Genomic DNA, 20,500 nt, shown 5'->3' with positions numbered 1-20,500 from the left:
TATAATTCAACAGTCTAGCATTTTAACACACTGCACTCGGTGAGGAATGAACCTCGGACTTTCTGGGATTTGCAAATTTCGGTAGGTCGTCAACGCTACCTCATCAGCCAGAGAAGAGGATGAGAGCTGGGCGTCAAAACTTCTATTTATACCACATCTAGGAATATGTAATTAAGCATTACATACTTATAGGTGTGACTTACTTCAAAGCTTCGTCGCTAAACTTCTAAAGTGTGTGAAAGCTATATTGGTTGTCTGTTTGGAAACAATCTGTTTCCCAAGTTTTTCAGACGTGAATAACAACAACTAATTACTTAACTGTTGTATTCGAAACGTACGCATTTTTTAATGCAATTTTTATTATGCGATTGTTGTAGGGCGAGTCTCCCTTTTTGTTAGTTAGTGATTTTTAATCGACCTGAAAATTTAATACTATTTTGTATTACAACGCGAATACTTGTGATTGCAGGGAAATTTGATATTTTATTTTTGGCAACGACGAAAGGGAGTTTGCGCAATGAGATTCATATGACAACTGACTTTTTAATTTCAATATATAAACGCTTAAGCCTAACTTAACGAAGGGGGCGAGAGAGGGGCGAATTCGCGAGCGCGATTAAAGCTTTATTGCGCTCCCGCTCCCGCCTTACACTATTCAACATATTTCATTATAAAAGCGCAAAGTGCGCAAACACCGCCCCCTCTGAAGGACCACCGTCTTCAGCACGCCACAGGCAGCACCGCCAGCCTATGGACCGCTCGCCGATACGTCGTATCCTTTGTTTTCACGTCCGCCACTCGGACCTTGCCGTCAGCGCCGACGTGCACCGCCACGATCCGACCGATCATCCACTGCTGCGGCGGAAGATTGTCCTCGGCGACGACGACGAGAGCTCCCACGGCGACGTTTGGAACCTCCTGGTGCCACTTGTTTTTCGCCTGGGGGCTCGAGACGTACTCCCGGGACCATCGCTGCCAAAACCTGTGCCTGAGACACGAGACACTGCGCCATCGTCGCAAGCAGGTTGGGCTGACTTGGTCCGGGAGCGCTGCTGAGGGTGGAGCTAGTAGGGGCCCGCCGATCAGGAGATGGCCTGGGCTTAGTGCTTCGCCGTCGTTGGGATCTGTGCTGATCGCTCCGAGGGGCCTGGAGTTGAGCACGGCCTCCACGCTGGTGAGGAGAGTTCCGAGCTCCTCCGCGGTCAGGATGTCTTCGCCGACCGTCCGAAGGAACAGGTGCTTTGCAGACTTCACACCTGCCTCCCAAAGTCCGCCGAAGTGAGGTGCTCTGGGCGGTATGAACACAAACTCGCATCCTCTTCTTGATGCGAATGTTGCGATACCGCCCCCCTGCTCCTCCAGACGGGCCCGGAACTCTCTCATGTGGCGATCGGCTCCGACGAAGTTCGTCGCGTTGTCGCACCACACCTTCTCCGGAATCCCGCGTCGACTCACGAACCTTTGGAATGCCAACAAAAACGCATCAGTGGTGAGGTCGGACACTAACTCTAAGTGGACCGCTTTGGACGCAAAACATACAAACTATGCCACGTATGATTTGTACGGCGGCTTACCACGAATACGATACGTTGTGTTAAATGGGCCACAAAAATCAACACCACAGATATTAAAAACACCACAAAAATTAAAAGGGCGGAGAGCTCGAAGTCTGTCGATGGCAAGTTCCCCATGATTTGCGTGAAGAGTTGAGACTTGCACCGAAAGCAACGAATGCAAGACCGAACTGTTCTGCGGCAAACTTCCCGCGCATTTACCAACCATATCTTTTCTCGCAACAGACTTACAAGAGCTCGAGGGCCAGCATGACAATTTGTGACGTGCAGGTAGGACACGTAGGCTTTAACAAACTGTGAGCCTTTCGACAACAACAACAAGAATTTGGCTTCGTACGGGATAGGAGCATTCAATAACCGACCCCCAACTCGCAGCAATGACGAGGAACACCAATCTAGTTTTTTCTCCTGGAGAAAAGGGCTTAGTTTTTGAATATTCGTTGCAACCGGTTTATTTTTCCGAATTATGCCTATGTCGTCACTGAACTCGTGAGATTGAATCACTTCCACTATTTTCTCGAACGCAAAATTCAGTTCTCTTGGAGTAATACTTTTTTCAAAAGGCTGCGACACTTTTTTGCACCTTTGAATAAACCGAAAGACCCACACGAAAACCCTTAGAAGCCTTATGTGCGACGAAAAGGATTCTATTTTCTGAAGCACACAATTAGGCTCAGGGATAACCACAAGCGCCAAAACTGATTTGCGTAATTCCATCGACACGACATCAGCAGGTACTTTGAAGTGTCGATTCACAGGCCAATCTTTTTCTGCATCGAGCAAAAACGACGGGCCATCGAACCAAATGGAAGCTGTGAGTTCCTCAACGTCACATCCCCGTGACACGATGTCCGCTGGGTTTACTTTCGTGGGGACATGTCGCCAAATTGCCTTTTCCGACCACTCTTGGATCTCTGCAAATCGGTTTGAGACGAAAACCGACAACGACGACGGATGCGTTTTAATCCAATGCAGAGTGATCTCCGAGTCCGTCCATAGGAACCTTTGTGATCGGAAAATTAAGCAATGGTCTTACACGATTATAAAGATCCGCAAGAAGGTGAGCTGCGCACAACTCAAGGCGGGGCAAAGTTTTCGTCTTGAGGGGAGCTACTTTGGATTTTGCTGTCAATAAAGATACTTTTAAACCTTCAGCGGTACTAGTGCGAACATAGATGCACGCTCCATATGCTCGCATAGAAGCGTCAGCGAAACCATATATTTCTGCCGGGACTTTGGCGTCTTTATGAACGAATTGCGATACCTAGATCTTGGGCAGTTGCAACAGCGTTCCCTTAAAAGCTTCACAAGATGTCTGCAGTTGCATCGGCAGCGACTCGTCCCAGTCTAACTTTCGAAGCCACAGTTCCTGCAACAACATTTTTGCCCTAGTCACTAGAGGGCACAACAGGCCAAGCGGATCGAAAAATCGGGCAGTCACCGACAGTATGTTTCGTTTTGTCGCACGAAGATCCAGGAAAGAGTCGTCCAACCGAAATTGAAAGTAATCTTTACCCGGCAACCAAACCACGCTAAGGGTCTTAGTTACGTCTGAGTCTGCCGTTAGCGGCATGACAGTGCTTTCAGATGCGGATAACTCTGGGCAGTTAGAAAACCACTTTGCCAATTCAAATCCTGCCTCTTGCAATACCTGAGAAACTTCGTCTCAAAGGCTTAGCAGGTCCTCAACGCTTCTGGCGCCAGTCAACAAATCGTCAACATAAAAGTCATTCTGAATGACCTTGGCGGCTTTTGGACACGAATCCTGCGCGATCTCTCCAAGCCGATTTAAACACCGAATCGCCAGATAGGGGCTGGCGAAGTACCATAAGTCACGGTGTTCAGCTTGAAGATTTTTAGAAACTCAGATGGATCTCGTCTCCACACTATGAGCTGAAAGTTTCGGTCAGCTTCGTCAACCATTACTTGACGATACATCTTTTTTACGGCTGCTGCAAGCGCAAACTTGTGCAGTCTGAACCGAAGCAGGGTCGAATACAGCTCCTCTTGAATGGTGGGGCCAACCATCAAAATGTCATTCAACGCGACCTGCGTCGATGTACGGCTCGAGGCGTCGAATACCACTCTCAACTTTGTCGAGGTGCTTTGAGGTCGCAGCACGCATTGGTGCGGAATGAAATAGTGCGGACTGTCTGGGATTTTATTGTTCGTAGAAGACATATGGCCCATCGCTTCATATTCTTCCATGAATTCCAGATACATCTTTTTTAAAGAACGATCTTTGGATAATCTTCTTTCAAGCGACAAAAATCTACGTTTCGCAACTTCATATGATGAACCAAGAGTGTTTGGGTCAGATTTGAACGGCAGACGAACCGAAAATCTCCCGGACGACAATCTTTGAGTGCTTTTCTCAAAGTGTTGCTCACAAAGTTGCTGCTCAGGAGTATGGACCTTGGCCTTGGGCGGCAAGTCCTCCACAGACCAAAATTTCCGCAGGGTTCTTCTTTCTGGCAGCTGAGATGTACCAACTTTTCCGTATTTCTTATATTTTCTGAGTCACATCTCCCTGACACTATCCAGCCGAGAACTGTTTTTTGCAAAATGGGAAACTCAGGCCCTTGCTTTTTCTGGCCCACTGACAATAGTTCAAAGAACGAGTCGGCGCCTATAAGCATATCTATTTTTTGGGGCTTGAAGAAGAATGGATCTGCCAATTGAATATTTTCAGGCACCCTCCAGCCGCTGGTGTTCACCGTTTGATCCGGATGATAACCAGAAATATTTTTTAGTATGTAAAATTCGGACGACAATTGACTGCTACCCACTCGCGACTTAACTATCGTGTGAATTTTCTTGGTTGCTTGAGCATTAGTTCCACCAATGCCCCGCAAGCTCAAACACACGTCCTCTCTCTTAATCTGAAGTCTCTGAGCGAGCTCATCGGTCACAAAATTCACTTGTGAAGCAGAATCGAGCAACGCTCGAGCCAAAACTAATTCGCCACTTTTTGTTTGGACGCTCACGATGGCTGTGGCAAGAATAACTTTATCCGATGCAGTCGCATGCATAACATGCGAAGTGGATGGAGTATTCTGCAAGAGCGTGGGCTGAGGAGGAGCTGGCAACGCGAGATTTAATGGCGAGTAAATGTGCAGCAATGTGTGGTGTGAGGACTTACACACCCTGCATCTTTTCGATTTGCACCTTTTTATCGTGTGGCCCTTTCGGAGGCAGTTAATGCATAAAGGAGCCTTTTTTGCAAAATCGAATCTTTGATGAACTGTTAGGGCAGCAAAAGCAGTGCAACTTCCTACTTGATGTTCTGCTGAGTTGCAAAACACACATACTTCGGGGTCGTCTATGGCAGCAACAAACGAAAAACTCCTATTTCCATTCTTCTTAGGATAAGCCTGGCTCTGCTGAACAATTTTTGGCTTACACGCTTCTTCGGCAACCATATGCTGATAGCGCTTGTTCAGGGCCGACTCACACTCGCTCCAAAGAGGAAGCGAAGTATAATCTAACTGTTCTTCCCATTTTCTTTTAGTTCCTGCATCGACTTTGCCCATTACTAGATGGATGAGGATGGCATTCGTAATACGTTTGTCATCCCCAATGGACAAAAGAGAATCGTATAGCGCTGTGACTGTGTCGATCAGGTTTCTCAAGGCTGTAGCTGATGGCTGGGAAATCTTTGGCAGATTAAACAGTGTCGATACATTGTCAAAAAAAATTAAGCAATCATTATCGTACACCCGCCTTAGGCTAGCCAGGGCTTTTGGGTAATTATTCGCTGTAACTTGGAATGCCCTGACTGTTCCTAGCGCGTCTCCAGCCAAACACGATATTAGATGGTTAAATTTTTTTCTTAAGCTTTGTTTCCGCGATTAGGGAAATTAGCAACGATTTTGCTATTATCGCAGTCTCTTCTAACTCATCGCGGTACTCATCATCTCCATCTTTCGCTTCAATTTTATTCTGAATAAACGAAGCATTTTCAATGTGCGTATTTAGGATTTCTAATCGACATTCTAACTTAACCGTATTTAAGGAGTATCGACCCTCCTTTAAATATTTTTGCGTTCGCTCTATACTCTTCATATATCCATCTCGTTGGTTTTTCAACCCTTCGATGTCCTTGTTGTTACTGTCAGATTTTGGCATTTTTTTTTTTTTTTTTTTGTATCGAAGAGTTTATAATTTAATTTATTTTAGTTTTTTGTTTTTTAAATTGTATTTATGTAAATGTATACAAAAATTTGATTTTAAATATATTAAATTTAATAACCAACGAGAGGAATAAGCTGAACGCAAGCAGTGTAGGGAAGTTATTTAAATGAATTGAGGAATTAATTTAAGGAATCCTAATTTATTATAATAATTCAATAATTATAATATGCCGAGCGCACGTCGTGTAGGGGAGCACACGCCAAGCTCAAACACCAAAAAACAACGCTTGCACCGTTCCAGCGATCGAAAACGAAAACGACGAAAGAGAACTCGAAAGAACGGGCTGCGCTGTCTGTGCGTGTGTGTGTATGTGTACGGGTGGCGGTGCTCAACGCAATGCTAACGGAGAATGATGCACTGACCGATAACTAAGGGCAACGCATATATAAACCTGACGCCTAAAAGCGCGGGAAATGGCGAAAAGCGAGGGAAATTTGAGAAAAATGCGCGGCCGAAAATTTGCCGGGAATTTAATTCTCGAATTAGAAATTTTCACACTTCCCAACTTTTACCCTTTTAATTTTTGCAAAGCTATAATTGGTGTTCACTACGACGAGAAATGGGGGAATTTTATTCTTTGAACAACCAGGATGCCGACAAATATTTATTTGATTTTGGTCCAAAGCGATTCACTTATGTATTTATAATTCGAAATATGTATATTTGTATGGAATTATGAGAATTATAATCGTTAGTGCATGCAAGTTTTATTTATATCTTGGTTAGAATGCTCGCTATCTACCGAATTTTTCACACGAATGCAAAAAGTTGAAAGATGGGCCAAAAACACAATTTACAAAACGCCACAGATTAACTTTCAACTTTTAGCACTCTATACCTGGTGGGACGATTTACATCCGTCGGTAACTTCCCTCTTCGAATCCATATGCCCTTCTTCCTGTGCGTAGGGGATTACAGCGGTGAATTTGGCGATAACGGCGGTTGAGAACTGCAGCGGCCAAAATTTTCCAGCCGTAGCAAAGGCGTATTTCAGTAGGCAGCAACTGATTTCAGCGGCAACAACAGTTTACTGGCCCAGAAATTAAATTGGCGGCAGCAACCACGAAGTAAATCGGCAGCAACAGGCGACAAGCAGCGGCAACAACAACTACACAGGTCCAGCTAACGGCGATTGAGAACAGCAGCGGCAATGGAAATCGAAGAAACTGCAGCTTCCAAACTTCCAACAATTTTATTTGGCGGCAACAATTTTATTTGGCGGCAGCAACGACGAATTAAATCGGCAGCAACGACGAATTAAATCGTCAGCAACAAATCAATTTATTTGATTAATTTGTTTGTTTCACCAAAAAAAATAACAACTCGAGTTCCACTGCTAATCACGTCGGGGTCACCATGAAAATTTAATACTATTTTGTATTACAACGCGAATACTTGTGATTGCAGGGAAATTTGATATTTTATTTTTGGCGACGACGAAAGGGAGTTTGCGCAATGAGATTCATATAACAACTGACTCTTTAATTTCAATATATAAACGCTTAAGCCTAACTTAACGAAAGGGGCGAGAGACGGGGCGAATTCGCGAGCGCTCCCGCTCCCGCCTTACACTATTCAACATATTTCATTATAAAAGCGCAAAGTGCGCAAACACGACCTATATTTACTATTGAGTGCGTTAGCGAACTCGAGGTCATTTTTTAGAAGTTGAGTTTATAATTCAACAGTCTAGCATTTCAACACACTGCACTCGGTGAGGAGTGAACCTCGGACTTTCTGGGATTTGCAAATTTCGGTAGGTCGTCAACGCTACCTCATCAGCCAGAGAAGAGGATGAGAGCTGGGCGTCGAAACTTCTATTTATACCACATCTAGGAATATGTAATTAAGCATTACATACTTATAGGTGTGACTTACGTCAAAGCTTCGTCGCTAAACTTCTAAAGTGTGTGAAAGCTATACTGGTTGTCTGTTTGGAAACAATCTATATTAGAGATGATTAAAGCTGCAAGCGTTGTAACGCCCTAAATCTGACGGCGTACAAACTTCTTCAAGCGTGCCGAGGATCATCGGAGTCACCCCATTTGATAAATCGTTAGTTAGTATTATAATTAGCTTTAAGTTCGGACACGAAGTCCCCATGTCATTTATTGAAGTAATAGTAATTAAGGAGAAACTAATTAAGCTGGTGTTTAAATTTGAAGCCGAGACACGCACCACGGGCAGAGCCTCCTTAACCCGCTATCGCACTCGTGAGGTGGGCGATCGATATCACGATCGATAAAAGGGTACTGGTTCAGAATACACGACGCGAACTGAAGTGCGATCTCTAGGAATCTGAATCGCTCTCTTTGGTTTCGACTTTTCACCGCGAGTGGACGTGTGCGCGAGTATCCCTCCGACACACCAGTACCGAGACACCGAGTCCCATTGAGAACCAAAAAGCACGCGCCCGACGCCAAACCTCATCTCCTCCGTGCCGATCCGCGCAGCACTAGCAAACGTACCAGAGTTACACGTAAGCAAGGATATTAATTGTGAGGGCAGCAGCTAGGGCCCTACTTTTACTAATTGACAAATATAGACCTGAGAGCTAAAAACCAAACCAAACTACAGTTCCCCTCCTCCTCCTCCCGTCCGTTCTTGACCCCGATCGGCGACGCGTGTTTGGTTTCCCATCCACACGACGTATTTCGGACGAGAGCTCCCTCCTTAGAATCCTTGTAGACTCCGAGCCTAGCCGGAGTGTAGAACCCCCTTAGTCTCCGAGAATAGCCGGAGTGTAGAACCCCGTAGACTCCGAGAATAGCCGGAGTGTAGAAACCCGTAGACTCGGAGAATAGCCGGACGGTAGAAACCCGTAGACTTCGAGTATAGCCGGAGGGTAGAAACCCGTAGACTCCGAGTATATCCGGAGTGGGCGACCCCGTAGACCCCAAGCTCACCCGGAGCGGATTAACCGCGCCGTTCATGCCCGGCGGAGTTCCCCTCCCCGTAGCCCCGCAGCCAACTCCAATTGGAACTATCCAAGTTCACCACCAAGCAGTGCGATCGTTCTTTCTAGTATCTCGCTCCGCCACCAGAGGGCATCACTGACGGGTATCATCTAAGTTCACTACCAAGCAGTGCGATCGTCCTTTTTAGTATCTCGCCCCGCCACCAGAGGGCATTACTGACGGGTCTCATCCAAGCTCCCCACCAAGCAGGGCGATCACCCACTAGTACCTCGTTCTATCACCAGGGGACGCCCTAAACAGGATCCTTCGTGGGTTTCACACCAAGCAGTGTAGTCGGCCCTATTCCCATCGCAGGCCGCTAGGCGGCGCGCTAATAGATGTTTTGTGGTCAACCTCGTGTGCAGATCGGTTTGACTAACGGCTCTCGCGCACAGAGGTATACTCGGCGATTAGAATCCGTGCAGAAACAGCCCTTTACGATTGACTACCCCGTCGTAGAACACTCGTATCCGGGCGCCTTACAGCCTTCCCATACAAATTCCTACTACAGGTCCCACCCTTCTAAATAAATTTCTTGTATAGGTTCCTTGGCCCCGATTGAGATTCTACCCCGGCCAGAGAACTGCGTTACAAGTGGCGCCCGAACAGGGACCTGATAGGGAGAAAGACCAGGAAAACTACCACCTGTATGGGGAGTGCGTTGGCCCCGATTGAGATTCTACCCCGGCCAGAGAACTGCGTTACAGCGTTCACGAACAATCATAAAACTTGAAAACAGCGTATTCTTTAGAAACCGCAGAAGATGATGGCCATTGTATATATTTACTCGTATAACAACATCACTTAGAGGCTTTATCTTACAAGACTAAAATTCGCGTATTCTTCAGGAGATGATGGTCATTGTATGTTTTTACTCGTATAACAGCATCACCAATGGCGCTTTATTATAAAACTTGAAAACAGCGTATTCTTTAGAAGATAATGGAAACAGTAATTGTAATGCACCTAATAATTAAGTTATTTACCGTATATGTATTTTCAAATAGATGTTCTATATATTAGCTTAAATTTTTAAAGGTGTAAGGCAAAGGAAAGGCATACAAAGTCATACAAACAGTCCCAAAAATCGGTTTTTTGAAGGACCGAAAAAATTTATTTTCAGTCAAGAACGGTGAACCGAAAACCGAAACAAACTGAAATAAAGTGTTTCGCTCAGACCGAAACCAAATTTTCAAGATTTTTTCGGTTTCGTTCAGACCGTAACAGCAAACGAAAAAACGATCAACTGTTTTTTACATGCTCCGTTATATTGAAACATATTATAGGGCAATGATTTGATGCATACAAAAAAAGGGACAAAACATTTCCAGGGTATTCCCTAAACTGTTGAATTGCTGAATTGTTGAAAATTCAACAGAAAATATATGCAATTGAGGGAACGAGACAAAATGGTTCTTGTTGTCTTAAACGTGTAAAATTTGATTTTTATACCCGTTACTCGTAGAGTAACCCTTTTATATTGTATTCATGCAAAACTATGTAACAGCTAATAGGAAGCGTTTCCGACCCCATAAAGTATATATATTCTTGATAAGGGTCACTAGCCGAGTCGATCTAGCCATGTTCGTCTGTCCGTCTGTCTGTCTGTCCGTATGAACGCTGAGATCTCGGAAACTACAAAAGCTAAAAGGTTAAAACTTTCCACACATATTCTTGGGCCTCCTACGCAGCGCAAGTTTATTTCAGACGAGCGCCACACCCCCTTTAACGCCCACAATCACCCACTAACGATTTTAAAATGTGTCCTGCGCCCACATATTTAAAGTTTTTCGAAAAGTATCAATGCAATTTTGGGTAATACTATATATTAGCGGACTCACCCCCGAAATTCGCGAAAAAATTATCCTCGATGGACCGCGATTTCTTAAGAATTTACGTGCAAAAAGAACTTGGCGGTCGGCCATGGTTCTCTTGGAATTTAAATTTAAAGTTCCCGGTTTTGCTATAAAAACAAATATGCTTTTCTAACGTTTGCTATAAAAATCATATATGAATATATGTACACTTTTTCCTTTTTGTCAAAATAAGACTAATTTAAAATTCCAAAAATCTGTTAATTTGGTATTAAAAGGGAACTAGTCCCCACAACCGCGTAAAAGTGATGCTCGATGCTCAGCGATTTCTTAAGAACTATCATAACCATGGATGACCACATGTGTATATTTATTATGATAATCAGAAGAAATCGGATTATTATATATTTCAACCTTTCTTTAAGTCTTTTTCACCCAAAAGCAAACGTCTAGATAGAATTTGTTTTTCTCAGCGACACAAGAATCCTTATTCGCGCGATTTTTTCTTAAATTTTTTTCGTCTCCGGCGCAGTTTTTTTACTACTTTCTTTTTTAAATCTACAAAAATAGTGGGGGTCCTTGGATGGCTATGATCGTTCCTGGCCGTCACTAAAATCTCGATACAGCATTGCGATAACAATCATATGTCCTTTATAGACCACGCTCCACTCATAACATAATTATTTGCATACATTTTTTCAGTAGACAAAAAATACAATTAAAGAAATGTGACAAAATTCTACACTTTTTTTATAGGAACTCATTTAAGCAATTAAATAATTTTATAGGAACTCTGTTCGGAGCAGAGCGCCAGCGCCTAGTCAGGCGCGCATAGGTGTACGACGGGACCTGCAGCGCTCTTTGCTTATCTTTTGCCGCCGTCTCACTCATTCTTCCAAAGCTGTCTATTCAGCGACTATTACTTATCTATTCAGCGACTACTTTGTAGGCCTGCATATATATATTAAGAGCGTGGAGCCAAGTTTTAACACTCAGTCCGTTTGCCGCTCCGAATAAATGATATACATATAATAGAACCTATTCGTGCGTTTTTATACCCTTGTAGAGGGTATTATAATTTCAGTCAGATGTTTGCAACGCAGTGAAGGAGACGTTTCCGACCAAATAAAGTATATATATTCTTGATCAGCACCAATAGCCGAGTCTATCTAGCCATGTCCGTCTGTCCGTCCGTCCGTTTCTATGCGAACTAGTCTCTCAGTTTTAAAGCTATCGCGATGAAACTTTCCCGAAAGTCTTCTTTCTATTGCAGGTAGTACATATGTCGGAGCGAGCCGGATCGGACCACTATATCTTAAGGCTCCCATAGGAATATTCAAACATATATAAGAAAATTCATTGTTACTTGTAGGAAGTAGGCGTTTTAATTCTTGACTACTTAAAAACAAAATTCAAAAATAGAAACGCTGAATCTGGAATCACTGGAACTGCACCGAGTGAGTATTACTTTATCTGCAAGGGTATATAAGCTTCGGCTGGCCGAAGGTAGCTTCCTTTCTTGTTTTTCTTGTGATCAAAATAAAAATGCGTGATACGTAAAGCTCGGTTCGGGCTCAAAATGAATCCACAAGTCAAAGCCCAATCTACTTTGCGGCAAATTGAGGCGATTAATCAGTTTGACGAAGCTGATTTGCTAGCGCGAATGAAATGGATCAATTCCGTAAACCAGGCATTTGATTCTGCGCAGACATCGTTGGAAAGACTGGATTTTGCAGAGACCTCGAGCGACCATCGGATTGAATTTGCCGAGGCTTTCATAGATGTGAAGGCGAAACTAAATCGAGGCTTGGGTGCTCATCGCAAGTCGCAATTGCCGGCTTCTAACGTTGCAAATTCAACATCTATTGATCTCACTAATAATGCGGATCTCTCTTTTCGATCTAGGAAGCCCCGGTTGCCAAATATGGAAATTGCTCGTTTTCATGGATCCTACTCTGAGTGGCCCGAATTTCTTGCGACTTTCAACACGGTCATCGGAAATGATGATGAGCTAAGTGACATTGAAAAACTACAATATTTTCGTTCGAGTTTGGGCGGCGTGGCTCTGGAAACCATACGCTCGCTCGAACCCTCGAATGCTAATTACAAAGAGGCTATGAATTTGCTGGTTAATCGATTTGATAATAAAGTTTTACACTTTCAGGCACACGTTCAGGCAATATTTGGTTTAAAGGGTGTCGAGAAGGGGTCCTCGAAGGGTCTTCGGGAGCTCAGTGATTGCATGAATTCGCATCTGCGAGCAATTCGAACCCTGGCCACTACGCAACAAATTTTGGATGGACTTTTAATTCACATCGTCACTCGGAAACTGGATCAGAGGACGCGGGAAAAATGGGAAGATGATTTGTCAATCACTGAGCTGTCCACCTGGGATGCTATGGAGTCGTTTTTGGAAAAGAGATGCAGGATGATGGAAAACTAGGATCAAGTCTTGGTAACTCAAACACCAGGCCAGCAGGTGGGAAAAAACTTGCACAAATATAACCAAAATTCACTCATTGCTGCTGCTACTAGCTCAAATCATTTGATATGTTTATTTTGCGATGCACGGGATCATTATTTGCCAAAGTGTTCTCGATTTTTAAATTTGAGTCCGAATCTTCGATATAGAGAAGCAAAGAAGTTGCACCTTTGCCTCAAATGTTTGCGCAAGGGGCATAGTTTGCAGCAATGCAAGTCGACTCACTGCAAATGTTGTCGTATGAAGCACCATTCATTATTACACATGAACCATGACCCACCCGCAACATCCGCCTCATTTTAATCTCCATCATGCGATCCATCCTCGAGCTCTCAGCCATTGCCATCTACGTCATTAGCATTAGTATCATGTTCGCATACATTATCGCATCCTAATCGTCATTTACTAAGCCCTCCACCCAAAACCTCAAATATTTTGCCGATCGACTACGTGTTGCTTCCAACTGCTATTATCTACGTTAAGAATAGAATTGGAGCATTTATGCCTTGCCGAGCAATTTTAGATTCGGCTTCCCAGCTTAACTTCATAACCTCTCGCTTAGCTAGCCAACTAAATTTGAATCATAGAAGATCGCAAACCTCGATTTCTGGGATAGGAGAATCTTCCATGATCTCTGATAAGACTGTCGACATTCTTGCGCAATCACAGGATGCAAGCTATCGTGCGGCATTCACAGCGGCTGTGACTCACAGGATTACTGATTATCAGCCCCATTTCAATATAAATACAATATCATGGAGGATACCGCAAAACATTTCGCTCGCGGATCCTCATTTCAATCAATCACAACGAATTGACCTTTTACTTGGCGCTGGGTTGTTTTTCGAAATAATTTCTACGGGACAAATTCATTTGGATAGGGCTTTGCCAACTCTTCAGAACACCAAACTTGGTTGGATAGTCTCTGGAGGGTTATCATCGAGTATGCCAACTCATAAATCAGTTTTGCAAGCCAGCATCAAGGACCCAGCTGATCATTCCGATGAAACACTTGCCGTCATAGTAAAGCGATTTTGGGAAATTGAGGACTTCACTTCGTCTAAGCCATCGTTATTGCCGGAAGACTTGCGATGTGAACAGCTTTTTACTGAAAATTTCACTAGGCTTGGAAACGGCCAATACTCTGTTCGTCTCTTGTCCACTTCCGGATTTGAATCTCTAGGTGATTCTTATTGCCTGGCTCGTCGTCGCTTCAAGAGTTTGGAAGCTAAACTAGATAGAAACCCAGCCCTGAAAGCTCAATACTCAGCATTTTTGAAGGAGTATATTAATTTAGGTCACATGTCTCTTGTAACAAAGGAACCGTCAGAAACACAATTCTTTTTGCCCCACCATTGCGTACATAAGCAGGAGAGCACGACTACGAAGCTTCGCGTCGTTTTTGATGGATCTGCCAAGTCAACCTCTGGTAGCTCTCTGAACGACTTACTTCTGGCAGGACCAACAATTCAACAAAAAATCTTCAATATACTGCTTCGCTTTCGATTTTTTAAAGTTGCCCTTTGTGGAGATATCTGCAAGATGTACCGTTGCGTGCGTCTTTCGTACCCGGATGACTTTTTGCAGTGCATCGTTTGGAGACAGAACTCCACAGAAGAGTTGAGCGTTTTTAAATTGAACACGGTGACCTATGGAACCAAGCCAGCTGCCTTCTTGGCTATAAGGGCCATGCATCAACTCTCTTACAATGAGGAGGAATCATTTCCTATTGGATCAAAAATTGTTTGTAGAGATTTCTATGTGGATGATTTAATATCTGGTGGGGACTCAGTTGAAGAGGTGAGAGAAATTCGTCGTCAGGTGAAGGAACTACTGTCGCGAGGCCACTTTCCAATCCGCAAATGGTGTTCGAATGAGTCAGCAGCCCTGGAAGGAGAGTCTGAATGCGACAAGGAGCAGCTAATCACATTTCACGATGGATCGGATGTCGCCAAGGCATTGGGACTAGTCTGGGATCCATCTTCTGATCAACTCCTAGTTAAATTTTCTCAACTGCCAATTAACCAACGACCCATTAAGCGGGTTGCATTGTCAACGATGGCCAAATTCTATGACCCACTCGGTTTAATAACTCCAATTATCACAAAATGTAAGATTTTTCTGCAATCAAGGGCCGCCGTTGAATTGCATGGATTCTGCGATGCTAGCATGTCAGCTTATGGGGCGTGTCTATACTTGCGATCGGAGACCAATGGAGAATCGAAAGTTCATCTGCTTTGTGCCAAGTCAAGGGTAGCTCCATTGAAGGCCTTAACAATTCCAAGATTAGAACTTTCCGCAGCGCTTTTATTGGCTGAGCTAATCGTAAACGTCAAGGAAGCCATATATTTCGATTGCACCTTGCATTGCTGGTCGGACTCGTCTATTGTGTTGGCGTGGATTCGGCAACCTCCGAGGGAGTTTAATGTTTTCGTAACAAATAGAATCGCAAAAATTCAGGAGATGACGAAAGATATGACTTGGCATCACGTTCCTACAAACTTGAATCCGGCAGACGTCGTATCGCGAGGATGTACCCCGAGAGAATTGTTGGAACATTCTCTTTGGGCTAACGGGCCTCCATTCCTTCTGCAAAGTTCGTCGAATTGGCCGTCCCTGCTAGACTCTGTAAAGGATCTTCCAGAGCGCCGTTCTGTGGCGCTGATCAACCAAACTGCAAATTCCTTAACTCTTTCGATAAGTTGCAGCGCGTATTTGTATTTATCGGTTCATTTCAAATTGCAGAGCCAAATCTGCGCTAATCTTTCGGTAGAGGAGATCAACTCTGGGACTGTACTTATTTTAAGGGGCATTCGGCAGGTTAACTTGCCGAAGGAGTACGTATCTCTTAGCCAGGGCAAGCCCTTTCCACAGAAAAGCAAGCTGGTGTCACTTAGACCTGTACTCGGCTCCGATGGGTTACTTCGCGTTGGTGGAAGGCTGCAGAACTCAAACTTGGACTATGATACGAGGCATCCGATACTGTTGCGCAAGGATCATCCAGTCACCAAGGCGATCATTGTTTACTATCATGAGAAATATTTGCATGCAGGATCGCAGGCGCATTACGGCAAAGGTACTGGCCGATTGGAGGCCGCAAATTCGTCGCCAGCGTTATCAACAAATGCGTCCGATGTTTCAGAATGAAGCCTGTTACTTGGGAGCACGTCATGGGTAGCCAACCAGCAAATAGAGTGCAGCCCATTCCGGCCTTTCATACCACAGGAGTGGACTATTGTGGGCCATTCTATCATAAGGCAGAGGTCAGAAATAAGGCACCCCACAAGTGCTATATATTTGTCTTTCATCGCAGCGCTGAGGAGATTCATCAGCCTTAGAGGCAGTCCTCGTACCATTTGGAGCGACAATGCTACCAACTTTGTCGGTGCAAAGAGCGAGCTTGACGAGCTGAAAGAGCTCTTTTTGAGCGAGCAGCACACAACATCGATATCTTCAGTCTGTTTAGCTGATGGGATCGATTGGAATTTCATCCCTCCGCGTGCCCCGCACTTCGGTGGCTTATGGGAGGCTGCTGTGAAATCAGCTAAATTTCACTTCTACAGGGTCGTCGGTGCATCAGTCTTAGCCATCGATGAATTAAGAACTCTTGCATATGAGATTTCTGCCATCCTTAACTCCCGTCCACTCTGTCCAATTTCAGAAAATGCTGAAAACCTTGAGGTGCTAACACCGGCGCATTTCCTAAAGGGTTCCAGCTTCACTAAGTTTCCTTAGCCTGACATTACTCATCTTCGCAAAGGATGCCTCAGCAGATGGCAGCGTGTGACTCAGATGCAGCAACATTTCTGGAAAAGATGGAGCCGCGAGTATTTAATCCTTCTGCAAGAGAGAAGCAAGTTGCGCGTCGAAACGTCTAACATCAAGGTTGGAAGTATAGTTTTGCTGAAGGAGATGGCAGCTTGGGCGCATCGAGGAAGTCATACCCGGCGGGGACGGAGTCATCAGAGTAGCTATGGTCCGTGTAGCTACGAGTCTGATCAAGCGAGCCGTCGCCAAACTAGCCGTTCTGCCCATCGATTCCGAGATAGTTGGAACCTTACCTCTTCCAACGGGGGGAGTATGCTCGGAGCAGAGCGCCAGCGCCTAGTCATGCGCGCATAGGTGTACGACGGCACCTGCAGCGCTCTTTGCTTATCTTTTGTCGCCGTCTCTCTCATTCTTCTAAAGCTGTCGCTTATCTATTCAGCGACTACTTTGTAGGCCTGCATATATATATTAAGAGCGTGGAGCCAAGCTTTAACACTCAGTCCGTTTGCCGCTCCGAATAAATGATATACATATAATAGAACCTATTCGTGCGTTTTTATTTATAACTAAAATAAGGGTGGCATATTCGCTGTTTTCCCCACAAACAAACTCATTTAGATATTTTTTTTAGGAACTCATTAGTTTTTTTTTTGGGATAATTCTATAGTTGATTTTGCAATCCTTCGGTGGTCTTAGTGCAATAATCGATATGGTGGTTTGTTGCCTCTTAGTTCCTGTGACAAAACTGAGGGGCAAAAGATTGGGGCAGTTATACGGCTGGACGAAGCTAGCCTCCTGGTATATGGGCTAGAATAAAAGTGTCTGACTCCTTAACCAAGCTGAAGTTTTGATTGATAGTAATTATACCCGTTACTCGTAGAGTAAAAGGGTATATTGTATTCGTCCAAAAATATGTAACAGGGAGAAGGAAGCGTTTCCGACCCTATAAAGTATATATACGGCCCTGTTCTAGTTTTAACTTCCGAAAGTTTCACACGTATTCGAATTTCCCAGACCTGTTCCAAGACTCACTTTCGAAAGAACTGCACGAAATCGAATTTCCCTCTGTTGTTACTCTGTTAACTTCCGAAAAATTCACACGGAAACTTTCCGCCAAGCATATGACAGGCGGATTTAAATTCGGCAGTATAAAAATCATTTATTTAATAATAATCAATAAAATTTTTATGCTATTTCTTGATGTTTTATGTTCCTAAAACACCAAATATCGGAATATTTATTGACTATCGACAAAACGGCCATCGCAAGTTTTACGAAATAATCAAGGCCCACTATAGATGATTTTTTTGTAGAAAAAAAAGTTGTGTATAACTTCAGTTAACAAAACCTGACCAATCTTTTGCCCCTCAGTTTTGTCACAGGAACTAAGAGGCAACAAACCACCATATCGATTATTGCACTAAGAACACCGAAGGATTGCAAAATCAACAATAGAATTATCCCAAAAAATTTCTAATGTGCATGCCTAGCTTAAATAATAAATAATAAAGATAATGCAATATATGTATAATGCAAACAAATGCTTAATAGAACATTAAAGTCTTAATTGGCCATGGTCAATACATTTGATTGTTCAAATCTCCTGCTTTTGGATAGTAGTATTTGAGAAATTATGCCCATATTTCAGGATTAGAAAAATGTCTTCCTCATGAAAAGCTTTCAACCCTTTTTTTTGTGTTTCGGTGCCTGTGTTGTATCTGTAGCTGTTTTTAAATTTTCATCAGAAAACACATGACAAAAAGGAGATAATTTTTGTTAGCATTGAATATTTTGAATTTAAAAGCAAAGCACATCTGATTTCAAAATAATAAATGATTAATGCTAAATGCTGTCCCTTGCGGACAGGAAATAGCATTTTTTTTGAATACCGAAAAAATACTACAGTACACTGATGTACAAGAGAGGAAACGGCATTATATAAAGTTATATTTTTGGGAAACATTTGTAAAAATGACTTCTGTTACACTGAGATTTGCTATTCGGGGGAAATTCGGTTGAAATGGTTTTCTGTGACACCCCCGAATAAAATTGCATACAATAGTTGTTTTTCTGATATTTATTAAAGTTAAATTAATATATAATTTTATGACATTTTTTCTTTTTAGGTACGTTCGTTGTATAAAACCAAACTTACTGAAGCAACCAAATAACTACAGCCATTCATTAGTTCTTGACCAATTAAAATACCTCGGAGTTGTGGATATAATTCGAATAAGAAGGGAAGGATTTCCTATACACTTAAGACATGAAGATTTTATAGATAAATATAAATGTTTAATGAAAGATAAGTCTGTACAATACCCACATAAATATATAACCAAAATATTTGAAATAATTGACTCGCCAACTACAGAATGGCAAATCGGAAAAAGCAAAATATTTTTGCGCAGTGTGGCTTATAAACTATTGGAGGACAAGCGGACAAAAAAAGTATATACGAGTGCCGTAATTATTCAAAAATATTGGAAACGATTTTACTGCTTTACTTCATTTTTACGCATTAAACTTGCTGTTTTGAAAATACAGCATGCGTATAGAGGCTGGATATTAAGAATTAATTTTATTAGAATGAGACGTAGTGCAATTGTCATACAAAGTCGTTTGCGCGGAGTTTTTGCTAGAGAGGTAAGACTATAAAAATATAATAACAAGTTCAATATAAGTAAAGTAAATTAATATAAAATAAACTTCATTTAATTTATTCCCAAACTAGTTATTGTTTTATTTATATGTTGGAAGAACCCAACTATCTATTGAGAAAACTTTAAATTAACTCGTTTTTTAATTTAAAATTATTTAACGATCATATCTCGGTTTTGAATATTTTAAAACATTCGTCCAAAAGTGTTGGAACAAAACGATTATGTAACAGCGGCTTGATATGTATACACTATGTTACATCAAAAATGTACCTTGTTGAATGCGATAAAGTTTGAATTCGTTACGATTTTCCAAATTAAACTGCGTTATCCGAAAAGTTCTCCTCAAAGTTGGAAGAATGCTAACAAATTGCCAACTTTCCGGGGGTATTACAGAAAAACTGATTCTTGATTTGTTGTGGTGTCAAATCAATTTAAAACCGGGTTATTTCCATGATGTTTTTTCATACAAGCGGAATGGACAAAAACCCCATTCACCCATTACATTTTTCCCATATCTGGTTTCGAAATAGACGGGGGTGACACAAAAAGTGAGAAATAAATGAGTTTTTGTATGTGGATCTCTGGCTGTGGAACGCAGGCAAAAATCCACTGGTTTTTTGCCTTCCTGCTTAACGTAATATAAACCTAATTTCGGTTTTTAGGCGTGTATTTTAAGGAAGCCATTTGTGCTAGCATTTTTTTACTTTTCCGAACTTTTTAAACTTTTGAAACTCAATGAGGCGTATAAGAAAGTTAAAGGGCATTCTATTCTACCAAGTATTTGATGGCCAAAATCGGTTTATCTGATCGTAGGTTAAAAAAGGGGTGTGTCCAGCCTACGCACGACCGAGGTTTCACTTCCAGTATTCCTCTCTCGTTTGTCATTTCTTGGACCGACCTGGAAATATAAACATGTAATTTGTCTTCTTCTCGATCGGTTTGTTTACATTTGAAAGTCGACAGCTGTGCGCAGCAGCGGATTCGCAGTCTAAAAAGTGTGCAGCTTAATAGATGTCACAGATATGATTTTGGCTTAAAAATCGTATTT

General features: G+C 42.7%; 2 protein-coding genes across 13 annotated transcripts in view; one reads left to right on the top strand and one right to left on the bottom strand.

Annotated features, from left to right (window-relative positions):
* The window catches only part of Myo81F (Myosin 81F), a 1,428,838-nt gene that overhangs the window by 442,944 nt on the left and 965,394 nt on the right, over positions 1-20,500 (top strand). For all 12 annotated transcript variants that reach the window (XR_011419017.1, XM_070216714.1, XM_070216710.1 and 9 more), the window contains one exon: positions 18,916-19,435. Coding sequence is in view for 11 of the 12 variants with exons in the window: in XM_070216714.1 (XP_070072815.1) it covers positions 18,916-19,435 (520 nt within the window). In the remaining variant the exon portion in view is untranslated. The remainder of the gene's footprint in view (positions 1-18,915; positions 19,436-20,500) is intronic.
* LOC138913340 (uncharacterized) overlaps positions 1-20,500 on the bottom strand; it is a 275,105-nt gene that overhangs the window by 162,915 nt on the left and 91,690 nt on the right. The gene's annotated exons all lie outside the window — the stretch shown is intronic.

This window comes from Drosophila takahashii, chromosome 3R (genome assembly GCF_030179915.1).
Source record: "Drosophila takahashii strain IR98-3 E-12201 chromosome 3R, DtakHiC1v2, whole genome shotgun sequence".
NCBI classification, from domain to species: Eukaryota; Metazoa; Arthropoda; class Insecta; order Diptera; family Drosophilidae; genus Drosophila; species Drosophila takahashii.
Note: the sequence above shows the minus strand (reverse complement) of the source record. Positions and strands in the feature narration are given on the sequence as shown.